The sequence below is a fragment of the Labrus mixtus genome, chromosome 21 (genome assembly GCF_963584025.1).
Source record: "Labrus mixtus chromosome 21, fLabMix1.1, whole genome shotgun sequence".
Classification (NCBI taxonomy): domain Eukaryota; kingdom Metazoa; phylum Chordata; class Actinopteri; order Labriformes; family Labridae; genus Labrus; species Labrus mixtus.
In genome coordinates, this window is record NC_083632.1 from 22,856,371 (window position 1) to 22,873,240 (window position 16,870).

Genomic DNA, 16,870 nt, shown 5'->3' on the forward strand with positions numbered 1-16,870 from the left:
TTAAAACTACCATATAACTAACGAATTTCAAATGATAAATATCGTCTACTTTTAATCAGGCATTTCTCCAGGCAACTATAGCATAGTGATGTGATTTCAGTAAATGACACAAGAGGTCGCCATGAACCAAAACTTGCAATGTGTTGTAACTTCAATCATCTATGAACAGCGCAGGACTGAGAAGCATCCACAAACACAGTATTGGGTTTAATGACACTACTGTCAAATCTACATGCATAAGAGTTTACTCTAAGAACTATTATTGATGGAATTATAGAGACAAGGTGTATGAATTAGTAATTCAATCTTTAGCTATAAAGTACAACCATTTGAGGGGAAAAAAAGTTCACACATTAATGACATGTTTTTATTGAGTTAATCTTATGCAAGACCATACAGATCTATCTCCTAACGTCATACTTTGATTGTATAATTGTAACATTGCATAAGACCGTATAGATGTGATCTTTTTAGTGATATGAGAACCTTATTCATTAATGTAACTGCTAGATTGAGGAAAAATGACACATTCATTCCCTCTGATTACAAGTGTGATCATCTTCAATCATGCAATACAGTGGTCTGTGGGTTATGATGTAAAACAAACAGGGCACTTATAAGTATCAGGCTACAGATTTGATAAGTTTGTCCATTACACAAATGATTATCAAAGCCAAATGCTCAACCAGACAACCGGTTTGTCAAGGGAATTAGCTGCTAAAGTGGAGGGGGGGTTACACACCTCAGACAAGAGGATCTCAAAGAAAGATACAACTGAACCAAGCAAATCAAGCACAAAAAAAACCCCTCAATCTCATTGCAGGAAGAAAAGTCTAAACACAAAACCCTCAAGTTGACCTTTACTCTGAGCATATGCAAATTATGTTTCACCTTTATCAAAAGTGAGCATCTCGACCATCAGAGAGGACGTAAAGCAAGATTGTCTGCAACGCTCAAGCACAGGCTGTCGGGAATGGATGGAGTTTTTTTTTTTTTTAAATCAGTCAGCACGTCTGTGTGATTATCAGTTCGTGTAGTCGGGAGTGCTTTCACACAAAGTCAGACTAATGTTTAAAACGTGTGTGAGGGAGTGCAAGACAGTACATAATTGGAAGGCTTCAGAATACTATAGCAAATGTAAACATAGCCTATTTCTGACAGAGAAAAATCCAGTCCACCTCGATTGAATCTGTTTGCGGATGTCAAACTTTGCACTTTAAAAGCCCTTGTGTGTGTCTGTGTGTACATATGTGGAGATCTATATTAAAAAACATGCATCCACTTGTTTCCCCAACGATATAAAAATTGTTTTTAGGCAAGTGTATACGTGTACATGTGAGTAAATGGAGGTTTTTTGTGTCTTTAACAAGTCTATATATACAAAGTGTGCCAGCATTAAGAAAAGTTCACTCGTCCCCGACACTAACATTAATGTGTACAGTACACATAAGACATTGGATTTTGGTCATTGGGGAAAAAAGGCAACACTAAATGATTATTTGAGTGAAATATCCAACCTATTAAAAATCACACATCCAACCTGAAAACAAAGTTCTATAAAAAAAAAAAGTGTTCTAAAATGCAGTATTTACATCTACAACATTACGGGCTTGTAAGCAATGTGCACAGTGTCGTTTTCCCACTGTAGTGCTTGTAATGCTGTGTACGAAATCTACACAATTCAAAAATGCTTAGAATCTATCACAATGCAGGAAAATACATTTGTTTTTTTTTTTTGTTTTTTTAAATGTAACAGTCAACTTCATAGCCAGCCAAATATAGCTTTGTAATTGGTTATCAAAACAGGTTCCAGGCATGTTCGTCAGTTAAAGACAGCAATCTCAGCACGAGCTGTTTCAATCGTCACTTGGAAATCTCTGTACAAACAATGCAAAGTTAATATCGTCAAGCTTTCCAAACTTTTAAAGATCCAGTATAAACAACTTCCTCCTGAAGTTGGGTTTTTTTCTATACAGTGTACAAAACGTGCAGTTTGTTGTAAGAGTTAAATATTAATATTGAATTTAGATTATTTACATCAAAACAAAAATCCTCTGGATATGAACAGGAAATCCTTCACCCCCGCCGTCGAACAGTTCTAGTCCCCAAACCTCACACCGTGAAAACTTCCCATTAAAAAAATAAAATAAAAAGAGGTCCAAATGAAACAAAGGTTCCCTCAAAACATATAAAATACACTAGTAAGGGAAAACTCAGAAGTCACTGGGTACAAAAAGCAAAATAAAGACGCCACCGTCCTGAGGATGTTTGTCCTGGCAGGAGTCATGATGTCATCGGAGGACGCTGCTGTTTAAAAAATAAAAAGCACTGTAAACCAGAATTCACATTTGAAAAACCTGTGACTATTTTGGCAGTTAGTTTTAGACTAATGAACATGAGGAACTAAATTTAAAGAGAAGAATAAATTCTTGATAGAAACTTTCACTGAACATTAAGAAAGAACAGCTTTACTTTTTTTCAAACTATAAAAAAGGCCCAGTTGTTGAGGCAGCAGAAATCTTACTTTAAACATCGTGAACGCAGATAAAGCTGCGTCCAATACTCGAACGTCTCTTCCTTATAAAACAGCGATGTGGACTCTCTCTCTTAAAATATGATAAGTACTTATTCCCACAGCACACGATGCTCATATCTGTGGGTGACGTTGTTACTAAGGTTGTAAGATAAAGAGTACATGATGCCAGAAGCAGCTTCACTGACAACACATTTACTTCTCAAAGCCAAAACAAGCGATCAATAAAAGAATAATTAGAAATCAATACAAGTTTTCTGCTGTATCTCCAGAATTGGATTACTAAGCCTGTGTGAAAACTGAGCTTTCTGCTCACTCTATTAAACACCCAAAAGAAAAGCCCCCAATGCCCCTTTTCCTACAGCGTCACACAGACATTATGTTGAACAGTTTCAAATCAGAGTGTGACGTTTCAAGTGTAACGGAAATGTTTAACTTGGATCCTCATGATCAAAAATCTCAGAGTAACTGTTTGGAATCTTTGGAGTATTGTTTGTATCGCTTTGTTTTTTTTTTTGTTTAGTTTTTTTGTTGTTTTTTTTTTTAGGGGGGGGGTACATTTCACATTTAGTAGCTCAACTCTTTATAATGTGCTGAATAAAAATGCGAAGTTCCCTTCTTAACATCCCGAAAAACGATGACTTTTGAGTTTGATACTTTTGAGTAATAAAGACCCTACTGATCCCCTTCCAGACCCTTGAGTTGGAGGATATAAGAATGAACTCAACAGATGACCCTGAGTGAATCATTGGCCTTAAACTATGGTGGCCATTTTTTTTTATATACCATAAAACATATGTAGATTGCAAATTCCTTACTTTCAATTAGAAAAACAAAACTTGCCCCTAATTAAAAAGAAAAAAAAGGTCCAGTTCAAATGTACAGGCACAAATTGTCAGTAAACAGCGTTATTTACATCAAGAAATAAAAAAACAAGATGGAGGGAAACACAAAATAAATGCACAGCCCTCCCTTTAAATCTCCATTGTGCCCATCGTTCTTCCACAAAGATGATATGTTTGCATCATAACACCTGGAGCTCTTAATACTGAGTCCTCTTCACATGCGGGAGCCCCTTTCCTGAAGGATCTGCAGAGACAGAGAAAAGAACACGTTCATTAGACTTTATACAATCTACAGTATTATGGTGTCACTTAAGAACATTTGTGTTTCTTTATTCCTGTCACATGATATTCTCTCCCTCCAAGGAGCACATGTGCATCTTCTCTACATGTTGGCAGAATCAAACAGAGTAAAGGTGGAAGAGGAAGGGGAATGCTTGCACAAGTGAGGAAAGCAAAGCGTCGTCAGATACTATGCAGAACAGGCTTTAGGGTGAATTCAGGAAGCAGGGACGCTCGTCAGGTGGGATCAACCTTGGAACCAGGAAAACACGCTGCTGACACTTTTCACTGCACCCTGAAATGTTCCTGAACCGACTCAAATATAACAAAAAACAAAACCCAGTGCCTCGTATAGGCTTCACATGTAATGTTCTTTATTTTATAATAATATTTACTCACAAACACGTTCGCAATTTATCGTACTAATATTGCACCTCCTCTGTTTATTGAGGCTTTGCTGCAATCAAACTTATTCAGAGAATTTAGAAGCTGAGCCATTATCCCCGATACATTATTTCTCTAGGCCAGGCAAGATATTTTGTACATTGTGTTTTTTATTTTTAAATTCTATTTTATATATTGTAATATCTTCTTATACTGTATTATTTAAGTTGTTGTTAGTTCTGCTTTATTTCCTTGTTAATTGTTTAGCACCAATACACCAAGTCAAATTCCTTGTGTGTGTAAATGTACTTGGCAATAAACCCCGATTCTGATTCTGATATAAATTGAGCCCTTCATGGTTGATTATAAATTTAAAAAAAAGATGGATTATGACAAAGATTTATGCAGCAGTCAGAAAAAGCCGTTCAGGGTGTTAAGATACCCGCTCTGCTTTTAGAATTTGACGAATACAACTCTTAAAGTGTGAGGATCTCGTGCTGTTTTGTCGTTGTGTATGAAAATAAAACTTACAGCATTGGGTTTGGGTTATTGGAGGAACAAACAGGTTTTTAAAATACTTGATAGCCTAGTTTGGGGGATTTTATTTTTTACTTCTGTCTGTAGCACTTTGGATAGCATCCTACTTTTAAAGGGATTTGAATCACATCAGTGATGTCAGAGCTCCTACTACATTTGACAAAGGGTATAGTAGTAGTGGTTGTGTAGGGCATAGCATAGAATACTAACCCCCCTCACCCCCCCCCCCCCCCTTCAATGACATTGAATGAGAAACAGTGAGTCAAAGTGCAGCATGACAATTATTACGATGCTGTCCACACCACTGAAACAACTTCCCACTTGGTTTCAAATAGACACTCAGTCATCACACGGTCGTAAAGCAGGACACATCTGGCTTTTGATCTAGATTTGTCTTGAAACATGACAAATGGGGAAAAAAAAATGTTTCAGTCGTGTGAACTGCACGGAGCGAGGATGTGAGGAAAGGAGGTGAGGGTCAAACTACGGAGGTGTGGTGGAGGGACTACGAGCACTTGAGCTCTCACCAGTGAGTCATAAGTGCTCAAGCCCTAATCAGAGTCATTCATTTCATAATCCGTGTCTTCGTCGTCGCTCTGAGCAACATGCAGCATGCAGACACCACAGAAGAAGACAAGAAAAGGCACGGTGTAAAAAAACAACAGAAATGAATGGAGGTGGAAGGAGAACAAGGAGAAAAGTTAAATGGATTACATGAAGAGGGGATTCACAGTCGCAATTATATTAAGTGCTTCTTGGGTGGGGGGTAAAACACACACAAGAGAACGAGCACAAATGTTATCCAGGGACACATGTCTTTGTCACAAGTCATAACATTCGATTCTCGTGAAACATGTTCAACAAAGTGTCTTATCTTGATCAACATCTTTTTAGTGGTAGCTGTGTGAAATGTTCTTCTTCATGTGTTTCTGTTGGAGTTTGAATTCTTCAGGGCGTGCCTCTTGCATCCCTTGAGAAAATGACAGACCTCTCCAATAGCACTACTAATCTGCAGACTTGCGCTCTCTTAATACCCCAAAGAGGGATTAAACTGCTCTGAGGTTTTTCACCTTAAATCTAACATCTAAGTGTACACGCTGGGTTGGTTCTGTTTGAGAAATGTCTAAAGTAAGGCTGTTATTCTTGCATTTTTTTTTTAACCTATCTCGGTTTCTAAATGCAGAATGTTCTTTCAGCTGAATATTCACAATGTCCTCCTTCATAGAGCTTTCTCATCAATAAACCAGTGGTGCTTTCAGTCCCCTGGTGGCATGTTCATAAATGTGATGCGTTTAAAAACATCCAGCACAGGCCGTCATTCACATCTGTTTGCTATGGATGGATTTCCAGCCGGCCTGTCTCTCTCTCTCTCTACACACACACTCACCTTTGCCTTCTCACTGGGCTCACTGTTTGTCCCGTATGATTGATTGTGCAGCTCCTTGGAGACTACACACAGGAACTCGGCTTGGTCTTCGTTTCCGTAGTTGTAAGAGGAGCCTATGCTGACCAGCTAGAGAGACACACAGAGGGAGAGTTAGCCTTAGACTGATGGAGTAGAGGATACAATCTTGGGTTACACATTGTGGGATGACAGAGGGAGGGTATATTAACACAATGTAAAAGAGGTTGACTTGTAACCACAGAAAATCTACAAGTTCCTGTAACTTCAATTCAAAGGTTTTCCTAGTATCTGATGTGGCATTTTGGACATGAAAGGAGAAGTTTCACTGATTAGACATCCCTTAAAGCTCCTGTGAGGAACTTTCAGGTTGTGTCAAATTTGGCGCCCCCTTTGGACAAACAGGGGTAATTTAACTCTTTGCTGATCCCCTCCTGTACATGTATATTTGGTGCTTTCTGACAAAGAAATTCATCCTTCATATTTTAAACGTGAAGCATGAAACTCAGAATGAAACTTTGGGTATTGGAAAAAAAGAAAAAAGGCTGCATGCTATTAATCACCTGGTCTGAGGCCTATCCTGCTGCAGGATATGAGGTTGACACATTAAGTTTGTTAGATTTAAACCCAATATGAAATAAAAACAGAGCAGTGGGAGGCTTCAAAACCAATTTAAATGTCATACGCTACATCAAAACATGTCACTTCTAAGGTTGTCACATTTTTTAAATTGCATTGTTAAAAGTTCTTTGAGGACCTGCACACATGTCAGCACTGAAACCCAAAAATAAATCAAAAAGGCAAAAAAAGAAAACAGAGTCAAAAAAGTGATGAGACAGAAATAAAACAATCAGTGCTCCACAAATAGGCAAAGGCATCGAAAGAAACGGCACTTCAAAAAGAGGCCAGACAGACAAAGACAGTCAGCGGGTAGTTACTGCAACACAAGTGCAAGAAGACTAGACGACAGGAAGCAAACATGCTGGGAGAAAATCAATGGGGAAGATTGTAGATTTGACCTGATAGGACCAGTTTAACATGAACAGCTTGAAGCGGTGCTATCGGGTGATTAAGACAATGCTTCTACTGAACTAATAAACTAGCGAAGTTCCATCAATCAACATCAGCTCGCTTTTGTAGATATCCGATCGTAAAGATATTTGGATCATGACACGGGAGAGAAATACAGGGAACTATCTTTTTCTTCAAGCAGTGACTTACTCAACTGGAATAAGAAAATCCCACATACCCGTCAACTTTCTGAACGGACAATAACCCAATCATTTCTAATGTTATTGTCCACATTATTGTTAATGTTTGAATTAAAGACACAAAACGGGCACAAAGCGGACAAATTCAGGGAGTAGATCCATGAGAGCTTTATAAACTACGTTTGTGCAGACCAAACAGAACAACTCCTGTTCCTGAATAACTGCTTTCCCTGCTGAATGTTAAGTGTGTTTACACTGCAGGCTACATGTAAACTGTCTGTACCCAGGTGTGCATGTTGAGACATGCAGCCCCTCATTAGCTGCTGCTGCTGCTGCTGCTGCTGGAGACTTGTTGTTGTTAAGCGATCACTCTTACAATAACCCAGCAGAAAGGCCAAATACTCTGCACGAGCTGTCCTGGAGACTTTCAGGATGAAACACGATTCAATGCATTGCTTGTGTTCATGGAGGCTTAAAAAACGGTCGTTTTCCATAAAGGCTCTCCTGCGCTGCAGACTGAGCTTTAGACTTTGCATAAGGAGTGTTTCAAGGAGTTTCCCATCTGACCTTTGTAAGGAGATTAGCAGCGTTTCAGCTCTAATGGTGATCCTTGTCTCAGAAAGATTCATTCACACATTCTGCACTCTCCCTACACCACAACATGGGGTTTCACTGAAGAACACACACTCATGTCACCTTGGACTAATTCACCCCTAAACAACTATCAACATCTTACAGCACAGCATCTTAAAGTGGCTACATCAAAGCAAAAAACACAAAAGGCTTGAGACAAAAGCTCTCAAACTGTGACGGTAGAAATAACACAAAAACAGCATAATGAAATCAAATCACAGACGAGAATAAAAAAGGTGTCATGTTGTCTCATCCTCACTGGTGAGCAGGCAGTACAAATGAACATTAAAAAGAATCAACTCAAATGACCAACAGCTATGTGTCTACTTGGGACAAACAATGGCCAACGGGGTGTGTGTGGACGACATGGGGACCATGCAGTGACCAGCCCGTGGACATAGATTTGTAGGACACACCTCTCCGCTGTTGTTTGGCAAAGCAGACTCCTCTCCCTTCACCTCCCTTGACACAATCAGCAGAAACTCTGACTGGTGGGCCCGCCCGTAACCTATACTGACAAGCTGCAACAACCAATCAGAGCACAGATAGGGATGTCCGGATCACGTATGCGGACAGTGAGAAAGATTTGATTTGCTGTCTGGCTTTTGAGGCCATTTCCAATATTGAGGATTGGGACTTTCTGGGTCAATGTGAGCATAGCGGGGTGGGTGAAGCACATGAAAGGAGGATTGCTGCGCTGACCCCAGCAGGCAGAGATTTACCTGTTCAAACTTCCATCCGTCAGACATGGTGGACACCATCTGTGTCAGCTCCTCCTCCTGGCACTGCAGCACCCGGTACACGTGCTTCACCGGGACCTGAGAGGAGGGGGGTCGAACACATGAGAGATAAATGAGACGGGAAGGGAGAAATAACAGAAAAATGTACGCAACACAAAAGTCAAATGAATCTGTCAGAAGTCCACACACCTGGGATGTTTTGCAGTCACGCTCCCTGATCTTGTCCTTGATGAGCTTTATTAATGATGTGATGTTGTAGAACTCGGCTTCCTCTAGCACACCTAGAAACAGAAACAGCGTCGTTACATTAGTGCTGCTACAACCTCTAAAGATATGTGGAATATATTTACTTTAGTGTTAATCTACATGCAAACTCATAGTATGTTAGAATACTTCTCTGTCCTCAGTTTAAATTGATTAGACATGTAGGAAGTACATATGAGTTGTTTTTATTCCTTTACAATATAAACATTACATTTGACAAAAATCTCGTTCTCAAAACAAAACAAAAACTACAGAGAAGTGCATTTTATTCGCTTCCTGCCTACCCATATTGAAAAAAACCAAAACAATAAATATTTGATCACAAAAAAAAGAGAAGAAAAGTGCATTTTATTTTGGAAAGCATTCTTAAAGAGACAGTACCTTCCTCTGCCAAGTCCCTGTTGAGCACCAGTTTGCCGTGCCTCAAGTAGTTCAGCACCGGCCCAAAGTATGTCGGGTCTCTGTCGATGAGATAGGCACCAGTTTCATCCTGAGAATCATTAAAAGAGGACGATAAGATTAATAAAAATAGATATATTTATTGCCATTTTTTTCGGGTTGAGGAAAACAAACTAACCTTAAAGGCTTTATATGTGATTTTTCACACTTACATATAATATAAATCAAGTATATCCTCTGAAAATAACTCTGTGAGTCATGACTGTCTACAATGGGTGTAACACCCGAGTCCCACTGTCTGTCATGTTTTCAGAGTCCTATCTTCACTTTGTTTACATCGTCTGGACGGCCGGCTGACTCCTCCCCTCGTGTATAAAAGTTGTTTAATTGAGGGACTAGAGAAAAGAAGAATAACATACTGTACTCACTGCTTAACTGTGTTTCTAGATCACGCTCATTTCAGGTAAATTTACATGCAGTATGAAGATACGAGCAGAATAAAGATAGCTAGCATTAGCATGCTAACACAACAATGCAGCGCAAGTTGTTTTGGTTTCATGCTGGTGCTCAAGAGCGACATCTGCTGGATCAAAAAATCACATATAAAGCCTTTAAAGAAATGCGTGTTATTGTTTGAATACAAACCTAGAGAAGACGCGGTGAGATTAAAGTGTCTTTTAATCATTTCAACTATTAAAATGAAAACTGTCTGTCCTTCAGAAAGAGACACTGAACAGACATGTACCTGAATCAAAACATCATCTATGAAAATATATACATCAGTGAATAAAACCCGAGGGGAAAGAATGAAGAGGTCAAGTCACGTGCTGATAATCTCTGCAGGTGTTGAAGAGACATGTGCCAAAGAAATACACACACACACGTGCACAACGGCGTTGGGATATCACTCGACTATTCCCAAAGGCCGTGGGTTTGATCCCGATTCCTCCACAACCGCTGGGTATTCCCCTATTTCTGTAAGTACTGCGATTAGATCACGTATGTCTCGTGAGAGGACGAGGCGACTAAAACAATTAGAGCAGAACAGAAAAAGATCAAGAACAGAAGGTTGAGTCCACCTCAGGGACCAGGAGAAAGCACCTTGGCTTAAAAATCTACAAAATAGCCGAGTCCGGATGTCCTACCACACCAAAGAAAGAAAAAGCTGTCCAACTTTTGCAGCCGACACCAGTTTGCTGCTTAAAGTCGTTTAACACGATGTGACATTTAGTGAGTCAAACATGCATGACATTTAGGGAGAAACGCTCAGCACAGTGGAAAAGGCCTCGAGCAAATGACGGGCTAATCCTCAAACGCTTCAGGATGTTTGACTTTGCATCGGGCGTGTATGTGGCTTCAGGAGCAAATTAGCAGCGTTGCTGGTCAGAGCAGCTTCTATATTATTTACACAACAACACAGCGATGTAGTCATACAGTCCAGCTTACAGCCAAACCCACACATACGAACATGTGCAGGTCGGGTGGTGGTTACCTCTTCTTCACGAGTCCAGAGAAGGATTCAACTCAAAACCCATTAATCTTTCTGATAATGAGAAAAGGTCCCAGTGCATTTTTTTTCCTACTGAATCTCTAAACTCCCTGGCTGACCTCCTTTCCAAAACAAAAAAAACGATCCCACCAGAGCCCAATGGAGCTCTATTCTGGTCTCATTACCCCGTGTCAGATCCACTCAAGTTTAAAGTACAAGCACAGGTGGGCCTGCGAGGAGGAAACACACATCTGCACCAAACACCACATTCAAACCACACTGTACTTGATGGTTGACTTTAACATCCTGTATAAAGTTAAGCTTCTATGTTTTGCGTCCCATCAAAGTGAAAGCAGCCACGGACAAAGTGTTTGGATGTCTTAACATGTGACCACCTGGATCCACTTGTAACGTTATTATTAAAAATGGCCTCCCTACCAAACAATGTTATAAAGATGGCAAAACTGCGTGTAACTTGTTTCATATATTCAGTCTTAATATTAATTTGAACATGAACAGGTGACTTCCACAGTTTTTCAAACAGCAAACTGCACTTTTCCCCCTTTTTTTTTTTTTTCACACCCTCATTTTAAATCGTGTACTTTTCGTATTGTTTGGCATTCTTCAACCCTGGATCTCGACAGCTCTCGAGCATCAGAGGACTACTGATTCTAAAATCACCTCGAACAAATCAGATATGTAGACATTTCTCTTGTGCAATAACCCTATGAGACGACAGTTTGGCTGCTCTGACTATGACGAGAGCTTGTTTAATACCAGGTGAAGGTAAATGCCCATTGGGCTCAAAAATGGCTATCCTTTATTATTATTTTTTTAAGTTATTCATTTTTTACCCAATATGCATTTTGCATAAAAATCTGGCTAATAAAAAAGGGTAAACATTAAGTTTAGGAAGCAATTGAGGAGAATATGTTTCCTTCCTGCAACTCACCCGTCTTGTTTTAGTTTTTTTCTTTTATGCCTTTGTTTGAACTTATTTTGGATTTTCATTTGTATGTTGTCATTTTTGTTTGGAAAAAGCACTTTGTAACCAAATGTTTTTTAAAAGTGCTGAAAAAAAGAAGTGTGACTTACCTCTGACTCCTACCTCTGCTAATCCTACTATGTCAAGTGAAAAAGGCTAAAAGGGTATTTTAAGCTGTTGTGTACTACCTAAAAATCTTCCCACAGATCAAACACTTGCAGCTACATTCTGTTCACTCTACACCACCGTAAACTTTGTGCTCGCTGACCTGTTGGGCTGACAAGCCTGTAAGCCCGTCCCCCTGGGGGAACACCGCATTTATGGACCTGGGACTCGGGATGGCAGTGACCCAGTACAGAGAATGATGAATGAATATGATGGCGCCAATATGGGATCATGTACACAAAGGGGACAGTGTATTTCATTAAAAACAAAGGGCTGTGTCTCTGGGGGCTCAGGCTCCGGGAGCACCGGGCAACAAACAAGAGGGGAGGGGACCGAGAGCGAATAGGAAGAGGGCTACAAGGATGCAGACACGACATCTCTGCTCACACCTTATAGATGTGTTATAATAAAGTAAATATGATAAAGCCTACATGGGCGAACCGTGAGAACAGATGATATCAACTATGTGTCAACACCGCCTACAATAACCACTAGAAATAGGTCAGTGCAGTGCAGGTTGGGCGTGCTACTCTGTGTTTGCGGTTTGGCCTTGCAAAAAATACTGAAAAAAGCAGAAGCTTCTTCACATGCACTGTCAAAGCCTGAGGTGAAATAGGTGTAAATACAACTGGGTTTAAAACCGATGTCCACTTGAAATCCAAATAAACAAAAAGCCAATTAGACGGGTGGCCTTCACCGCAGAGTATTAACCTTATCATTCTTTTTGTACACACACAATACATATCCTCCCACAGGAAACACTATGGAGACCCACCCTTCAACAACATCATGTCCAATATAATAAAGGCCTTCTGCAAACACACTGAAACTCAATGCTTAATTCAACAATATTCACATGTCACTGCATGTTAGCTTTGGAGCACAACAATGGGTGAACAGCAAAAACTCTGCATGCAACCACCATCCATCAACTAAAAGCCAGACAGGTGTGGGGATATTCACTGCAAAATGTCATACAGACGAGTGAATAATACAGCAGATGGTTGCCTATAATTATAAAATAAAGAAAAAAAAAAGAGAACCAGCAGGAGATAAACACAAGTAACAACATGATGCAATAGGCCAAGAATAAAAGAGAATGAAAGATTTATCAGATGCTGCTCGGTCGTCACTGCAGCCCACTGCAGAAAGAGTACTTAAAAGATGTTGCAGTAGATCTTCAGAGAGTCATGTGACTGTGCCTACTTAGCCAAGTGGAAGTCTGATCCTTGTAGAGTAGGAGCCAGGAGTCCCTCTGGAGCACAAGCAGTAATGGCATAGTAAAATAGGCCTTGATCTTTAAATAATACACACATCACATCGGGCTTATATATCATCGAGGACTTTCTCATATTGCAAGATATTAAATACAGATATTTGAAGGCCAGTTTGTTTCCACCATTTGCAACTCTGCAAGGTAACACCAGCAGTGCTTTTGTGGAACAATTTATGACGGGAGGAGTCCTTCAGGCAGTAAATGAACAGCTCCTTGTGAAAGTCCCCTAAAAGCTTTGCTGTCAGGACAAGAGGCAGTCAAGTAGAACCACGGCTAAGCTGGCAAGGCAGGAAAATCACTGCAAGCTGGAGTTCTCTCTAGACGGAATAAGAATGCGATTTGTTGCAGCAGAAAAAGAGTCTAGGAAGTTAATTGATTGGTTTCATTGAAGACGTACACACGGAATAAAACTCCAGCTGACAACATTTTAATTAGCAAGAAATGCAAGGCTCATCTGCAGGCTTTTGGGAATAAACTGGCGTTATAGACTAAAGAAAGCCTCCAGGATCGGCCTCGAAACACACCTGATCTGCCAGCAGCACTCTGCAGTGTCCTGTTAAGCACTTTCTCCGAGCGGGAGGAAGCTGAGATATCACCGTTAAATATTTACGTAGCCTCCCACAGTGTGATCAGGGATGACGTAAAACCTGAATTTGGCATTAAGAGGTGGCCATATTTCTCTCAAAAATACCGCAGATAGAACATCTTCAGACAGCAAATGGAAAGAACTATGAAGAGAACGAGACGTTGCAGGAAAAAAAATCCTTTGGGACGGGGTACTTAAAAAATGTATGCATGACTCAAAGTTAGACGGCTGAGTCTCTAGTTGTCCTGAGTAGTTTGAGAGCAGGAGTCTGCCAAAGGCATAGCTGCTCATTGATGTGCATCACTCCGCTTTTTGATTTGACAATTTTCATAGAATTACATGCTTATGATATTGCAGCGGGCAATAGGCATGTAAACCTAACAAACCTAGAAAAAAACAATGTCAACCTAACAGAACAGCAATGTAGGGCATGCCAATTCTTAAAAAATACAAGGTTTTCAGATTTGATGGCAGTGCACGTCACAGCACTTTCTCCCTGATCTACCCCAATGTGCAAAACAGGCTCCCATCAACAATATGAATAATGCAGTTCCCCTCAAGAGTCCTTCTGAAGCACGTCAGCCTGCGTGACTGAGAACTGAACCACTCATTTCCTTGGCTTGGAAACACAATACTGCATTTGACCAAAACAGAGCTCTTCTCTGATCTGTTTCTCTCTGAGCCTCAGTTTCACATGCAGTGTTGTGTGACGCAAAAAAAAAAAAAAAAAAAAGGGAAAGAAAAAACAGAAAAACAAGACTTTCTTGGCTCGGTGCAAAAAAAAAAGATGAAATAACGTCAAAGTTTATAGTTGGAGTCACTGTTGCAAAGGAAATATTATCTAATAATACACGGTCTTTTATGTGGAGCTGTCTAAAACCAGACTCACTGCAGGAGAGAGGTACGCTAATGGCCCAAGTCTGATACACACTTAAGACAAGGGATTGAGATGGACTGATCCGTTGCTCATGCGAGGATAAACTGACAAAAAAGCAAGCTGATTATGCAGAGATTAAGTTATTTAAATGAAAATACAAGATGAGCGGTCATCTCAGCTTAGTATACGAACTGGGGGCAAGAGGTGAAGATTAAAATGTGCGAGTAGATGATAACAATGAATAATGCAGGGCAGTAGAATGAACCATGAAAAGTAGAGCTCATTACACTATGTATATACAGACACTAATACATTGTGTTTGACGGTGCTGGAGGCCTCAGAGCACACACATGCACGCACACGGATTTGTTAAAGCTGGCAGATGGACAAACAAAGGGAAAAGAAGAAGCCTGCATCTGGAGCATTGAGTGACCTCATCCAGAGCTCTCAGTTGTCAGCAGCACCTCACCCCACTTGGCATTGACTTATGTACTCATTAGGGGGAGCCTCACCACCAGCTCAGAGGCAGATTACTGCAGAACAAACAAAGCCAAGTAACAGAGTAACCTCAAGAGAGGGAGGCAAAAAAAACACACATTGATCGAGCAATAAAAGTCTTACATGTGAAGAACATTTGGCAGGCTAATTTTAGCACTCACGCTTAAAAACAATACAATCTCTGGATCTGCCAGACAAGAGACTAATTATGTCACTTAAACAACATCATACCAACATTCTAATAAATTGTAACTGGTTTGAGATTATGGCTATTTAACATTATCCTAAAACTGCATCAAAGTTATCGCACGATCTTTTTCTTTTGCTTGTTATTCATCTGTGAAATGAAATGCTCAGTGAAATATCGCACACAAAATTGAGATCAAATACTACAGTCTTGTTTTACACCTTCTACATCGAGGTTCAAAGTGCATAGTATATTAATGATTTTAATCAATGCTATCCAGTTTAGGAGAAACATTAAGGCTGATGTCACTGTAACATTTGACTCCTCTTCAGTGCAGCGCTGTGTAATAAACTCAGATGGGGAAAGTTTCAAAACTGTGCCGACTTTTGATCGTAATGTAGAGGAGTTAACAAACAGACAATCTTACGGCGTTTTCTTTTAAGGACAATACCTAATACAAAAAGGTAAGACCTAGCATCTTATCTTGCAAGACACACACATAACAAGACAGCTACACGCACGCACACACACACACACACACACAAGCTAGCAGCGGATCGTATGTCATGTGGTGACTGTCGGAATCTAGCTAGCCTAGCCGGCTACTGCTAGCTAGTCACAGAAATTCGAGCAAGCAGTTAGTGTGAATTAATACAGGATTTTATAAAGCTGGTGGTTCTCTTAAACAATATAGTAACTGTTTTATTAAGTTGTCCCAACTGTTTAATATTATCAACTAGATATAAGTTAAGGTAATTCTGTGAAAAATAAGACGGAGTTAACCAACTGCGCTCCTAACATTGCTAACTAGCTCGACTAGCTTAGCATTTTACCTTGTCGGAGTCAAGCTCTGGATCAGCCTGGCTCAGTCTGTAGAGAAATGATTTTGGATCGCGACACAGCGTCTGTCTGGTTGTTAGAAAATACGTCCCGCCGACGTTTAATCGAATCCATTTTGATGCCGAGCCGACACTGGATGAAATGTTTCTCTCCGCCGACGTATGGGCCAGACATCTCCGGGGAACGGAGCTGTTCGTGTCGGGGCTGTTCTCTGCCATCCCTCTCTCCGCTTCTCCTCCGCCCTCGCCTCGGCTCTGAGTGTGCGGCTGACAGGAAATATCGAAGCTGCAGCCACTAACTTGGAGCCCACGATTCATACAAAGCAGATTGCCACTCCTACTTACCCTCTCCACCGCCAACAGCAGTCAAACACTTGCATAAATTATTCCAGGGGAAAGAGGTCCTCCTCCCTGAAGCATTTTATACTCACTTTGAAAGCCTGCAAATGTTAAAGCATATGGACGTGTCAAAGTGTTCATTACTTTTTTTTTAACTTTAAAATATATCGTTTATTTTTTATTAGAAAAAGTTCATCTTTTTCTAATTAACTTCTGTACAGTTTATTTATTTTAAATCACGTAGCTGTTACTACAATTTATTTATTTTTTACTTTTTTTGTACTTTTCTACTTTTTTTTCTTATTATAATGCTATTCTATTTTATATATAATTTTAACTTTTTTTGTAGAAGCTGAATCAGGGAGAAACGCACAAGAATTCCAATGTACCTGTACTGTCCTG

The 16,870-nt window shown here is 40.0% G+C and overlaps 1 protein-coding gene across 3 annotated transcripts; it reads right to left on the bottom strand.

The window, feature by feature from the left end:
* Window positions 1-345: 345 nt before the first annotated feature.
* kctd5b (potassium channel tetramerization domain containing 5b) lies at window positions 346-16,493 on the bottom strand. 3 transcript variants are annotated; one of them, XM_061027511.1, is made up of 7 exons: window positions 16,124-16,492; window positions 9,210-9,318; window positions 8,754-8,845; window positions 8,547-8,642; window positions 8,241-8,345; window positions 5,966-6,091; window positions 346-3,622 (listed from the first exon to the last, which is right to left on the bottom strand). In XM_061027511.1, the coding sequence occupies exons 1-7, from the start codon at window positions 16,445-16,447 to the stop codon at window positions 3,593-3,595; spliced, it is 882 nt and encodes a 293-aa protein (XP_060883494.1). In that variant the 5' UTR covers window positions 16,448-16,492; the 3' UTR covers window positions 346-3,592. The 3 variants fall into 3 exon arrangements, with proteins under 3 accessions (XP_060883494.1, XP_060883495.1, XP_060883496.1); XM_061027512.1 differs by lacking the exon at window positions 8,241-8,345 and having other exon boundaries at window positions 16,124-16,486; XM_061027513.1 differs by lacking the exons at window positions 346-3,622; window positions 5,966-6,091 and adding an exon at window positions 6,525-6,563 and having other exon boundaries at window positions 16,124-16,493.
* Window positions 16,494-16,870: the final 377 nt, after the last annotated feature.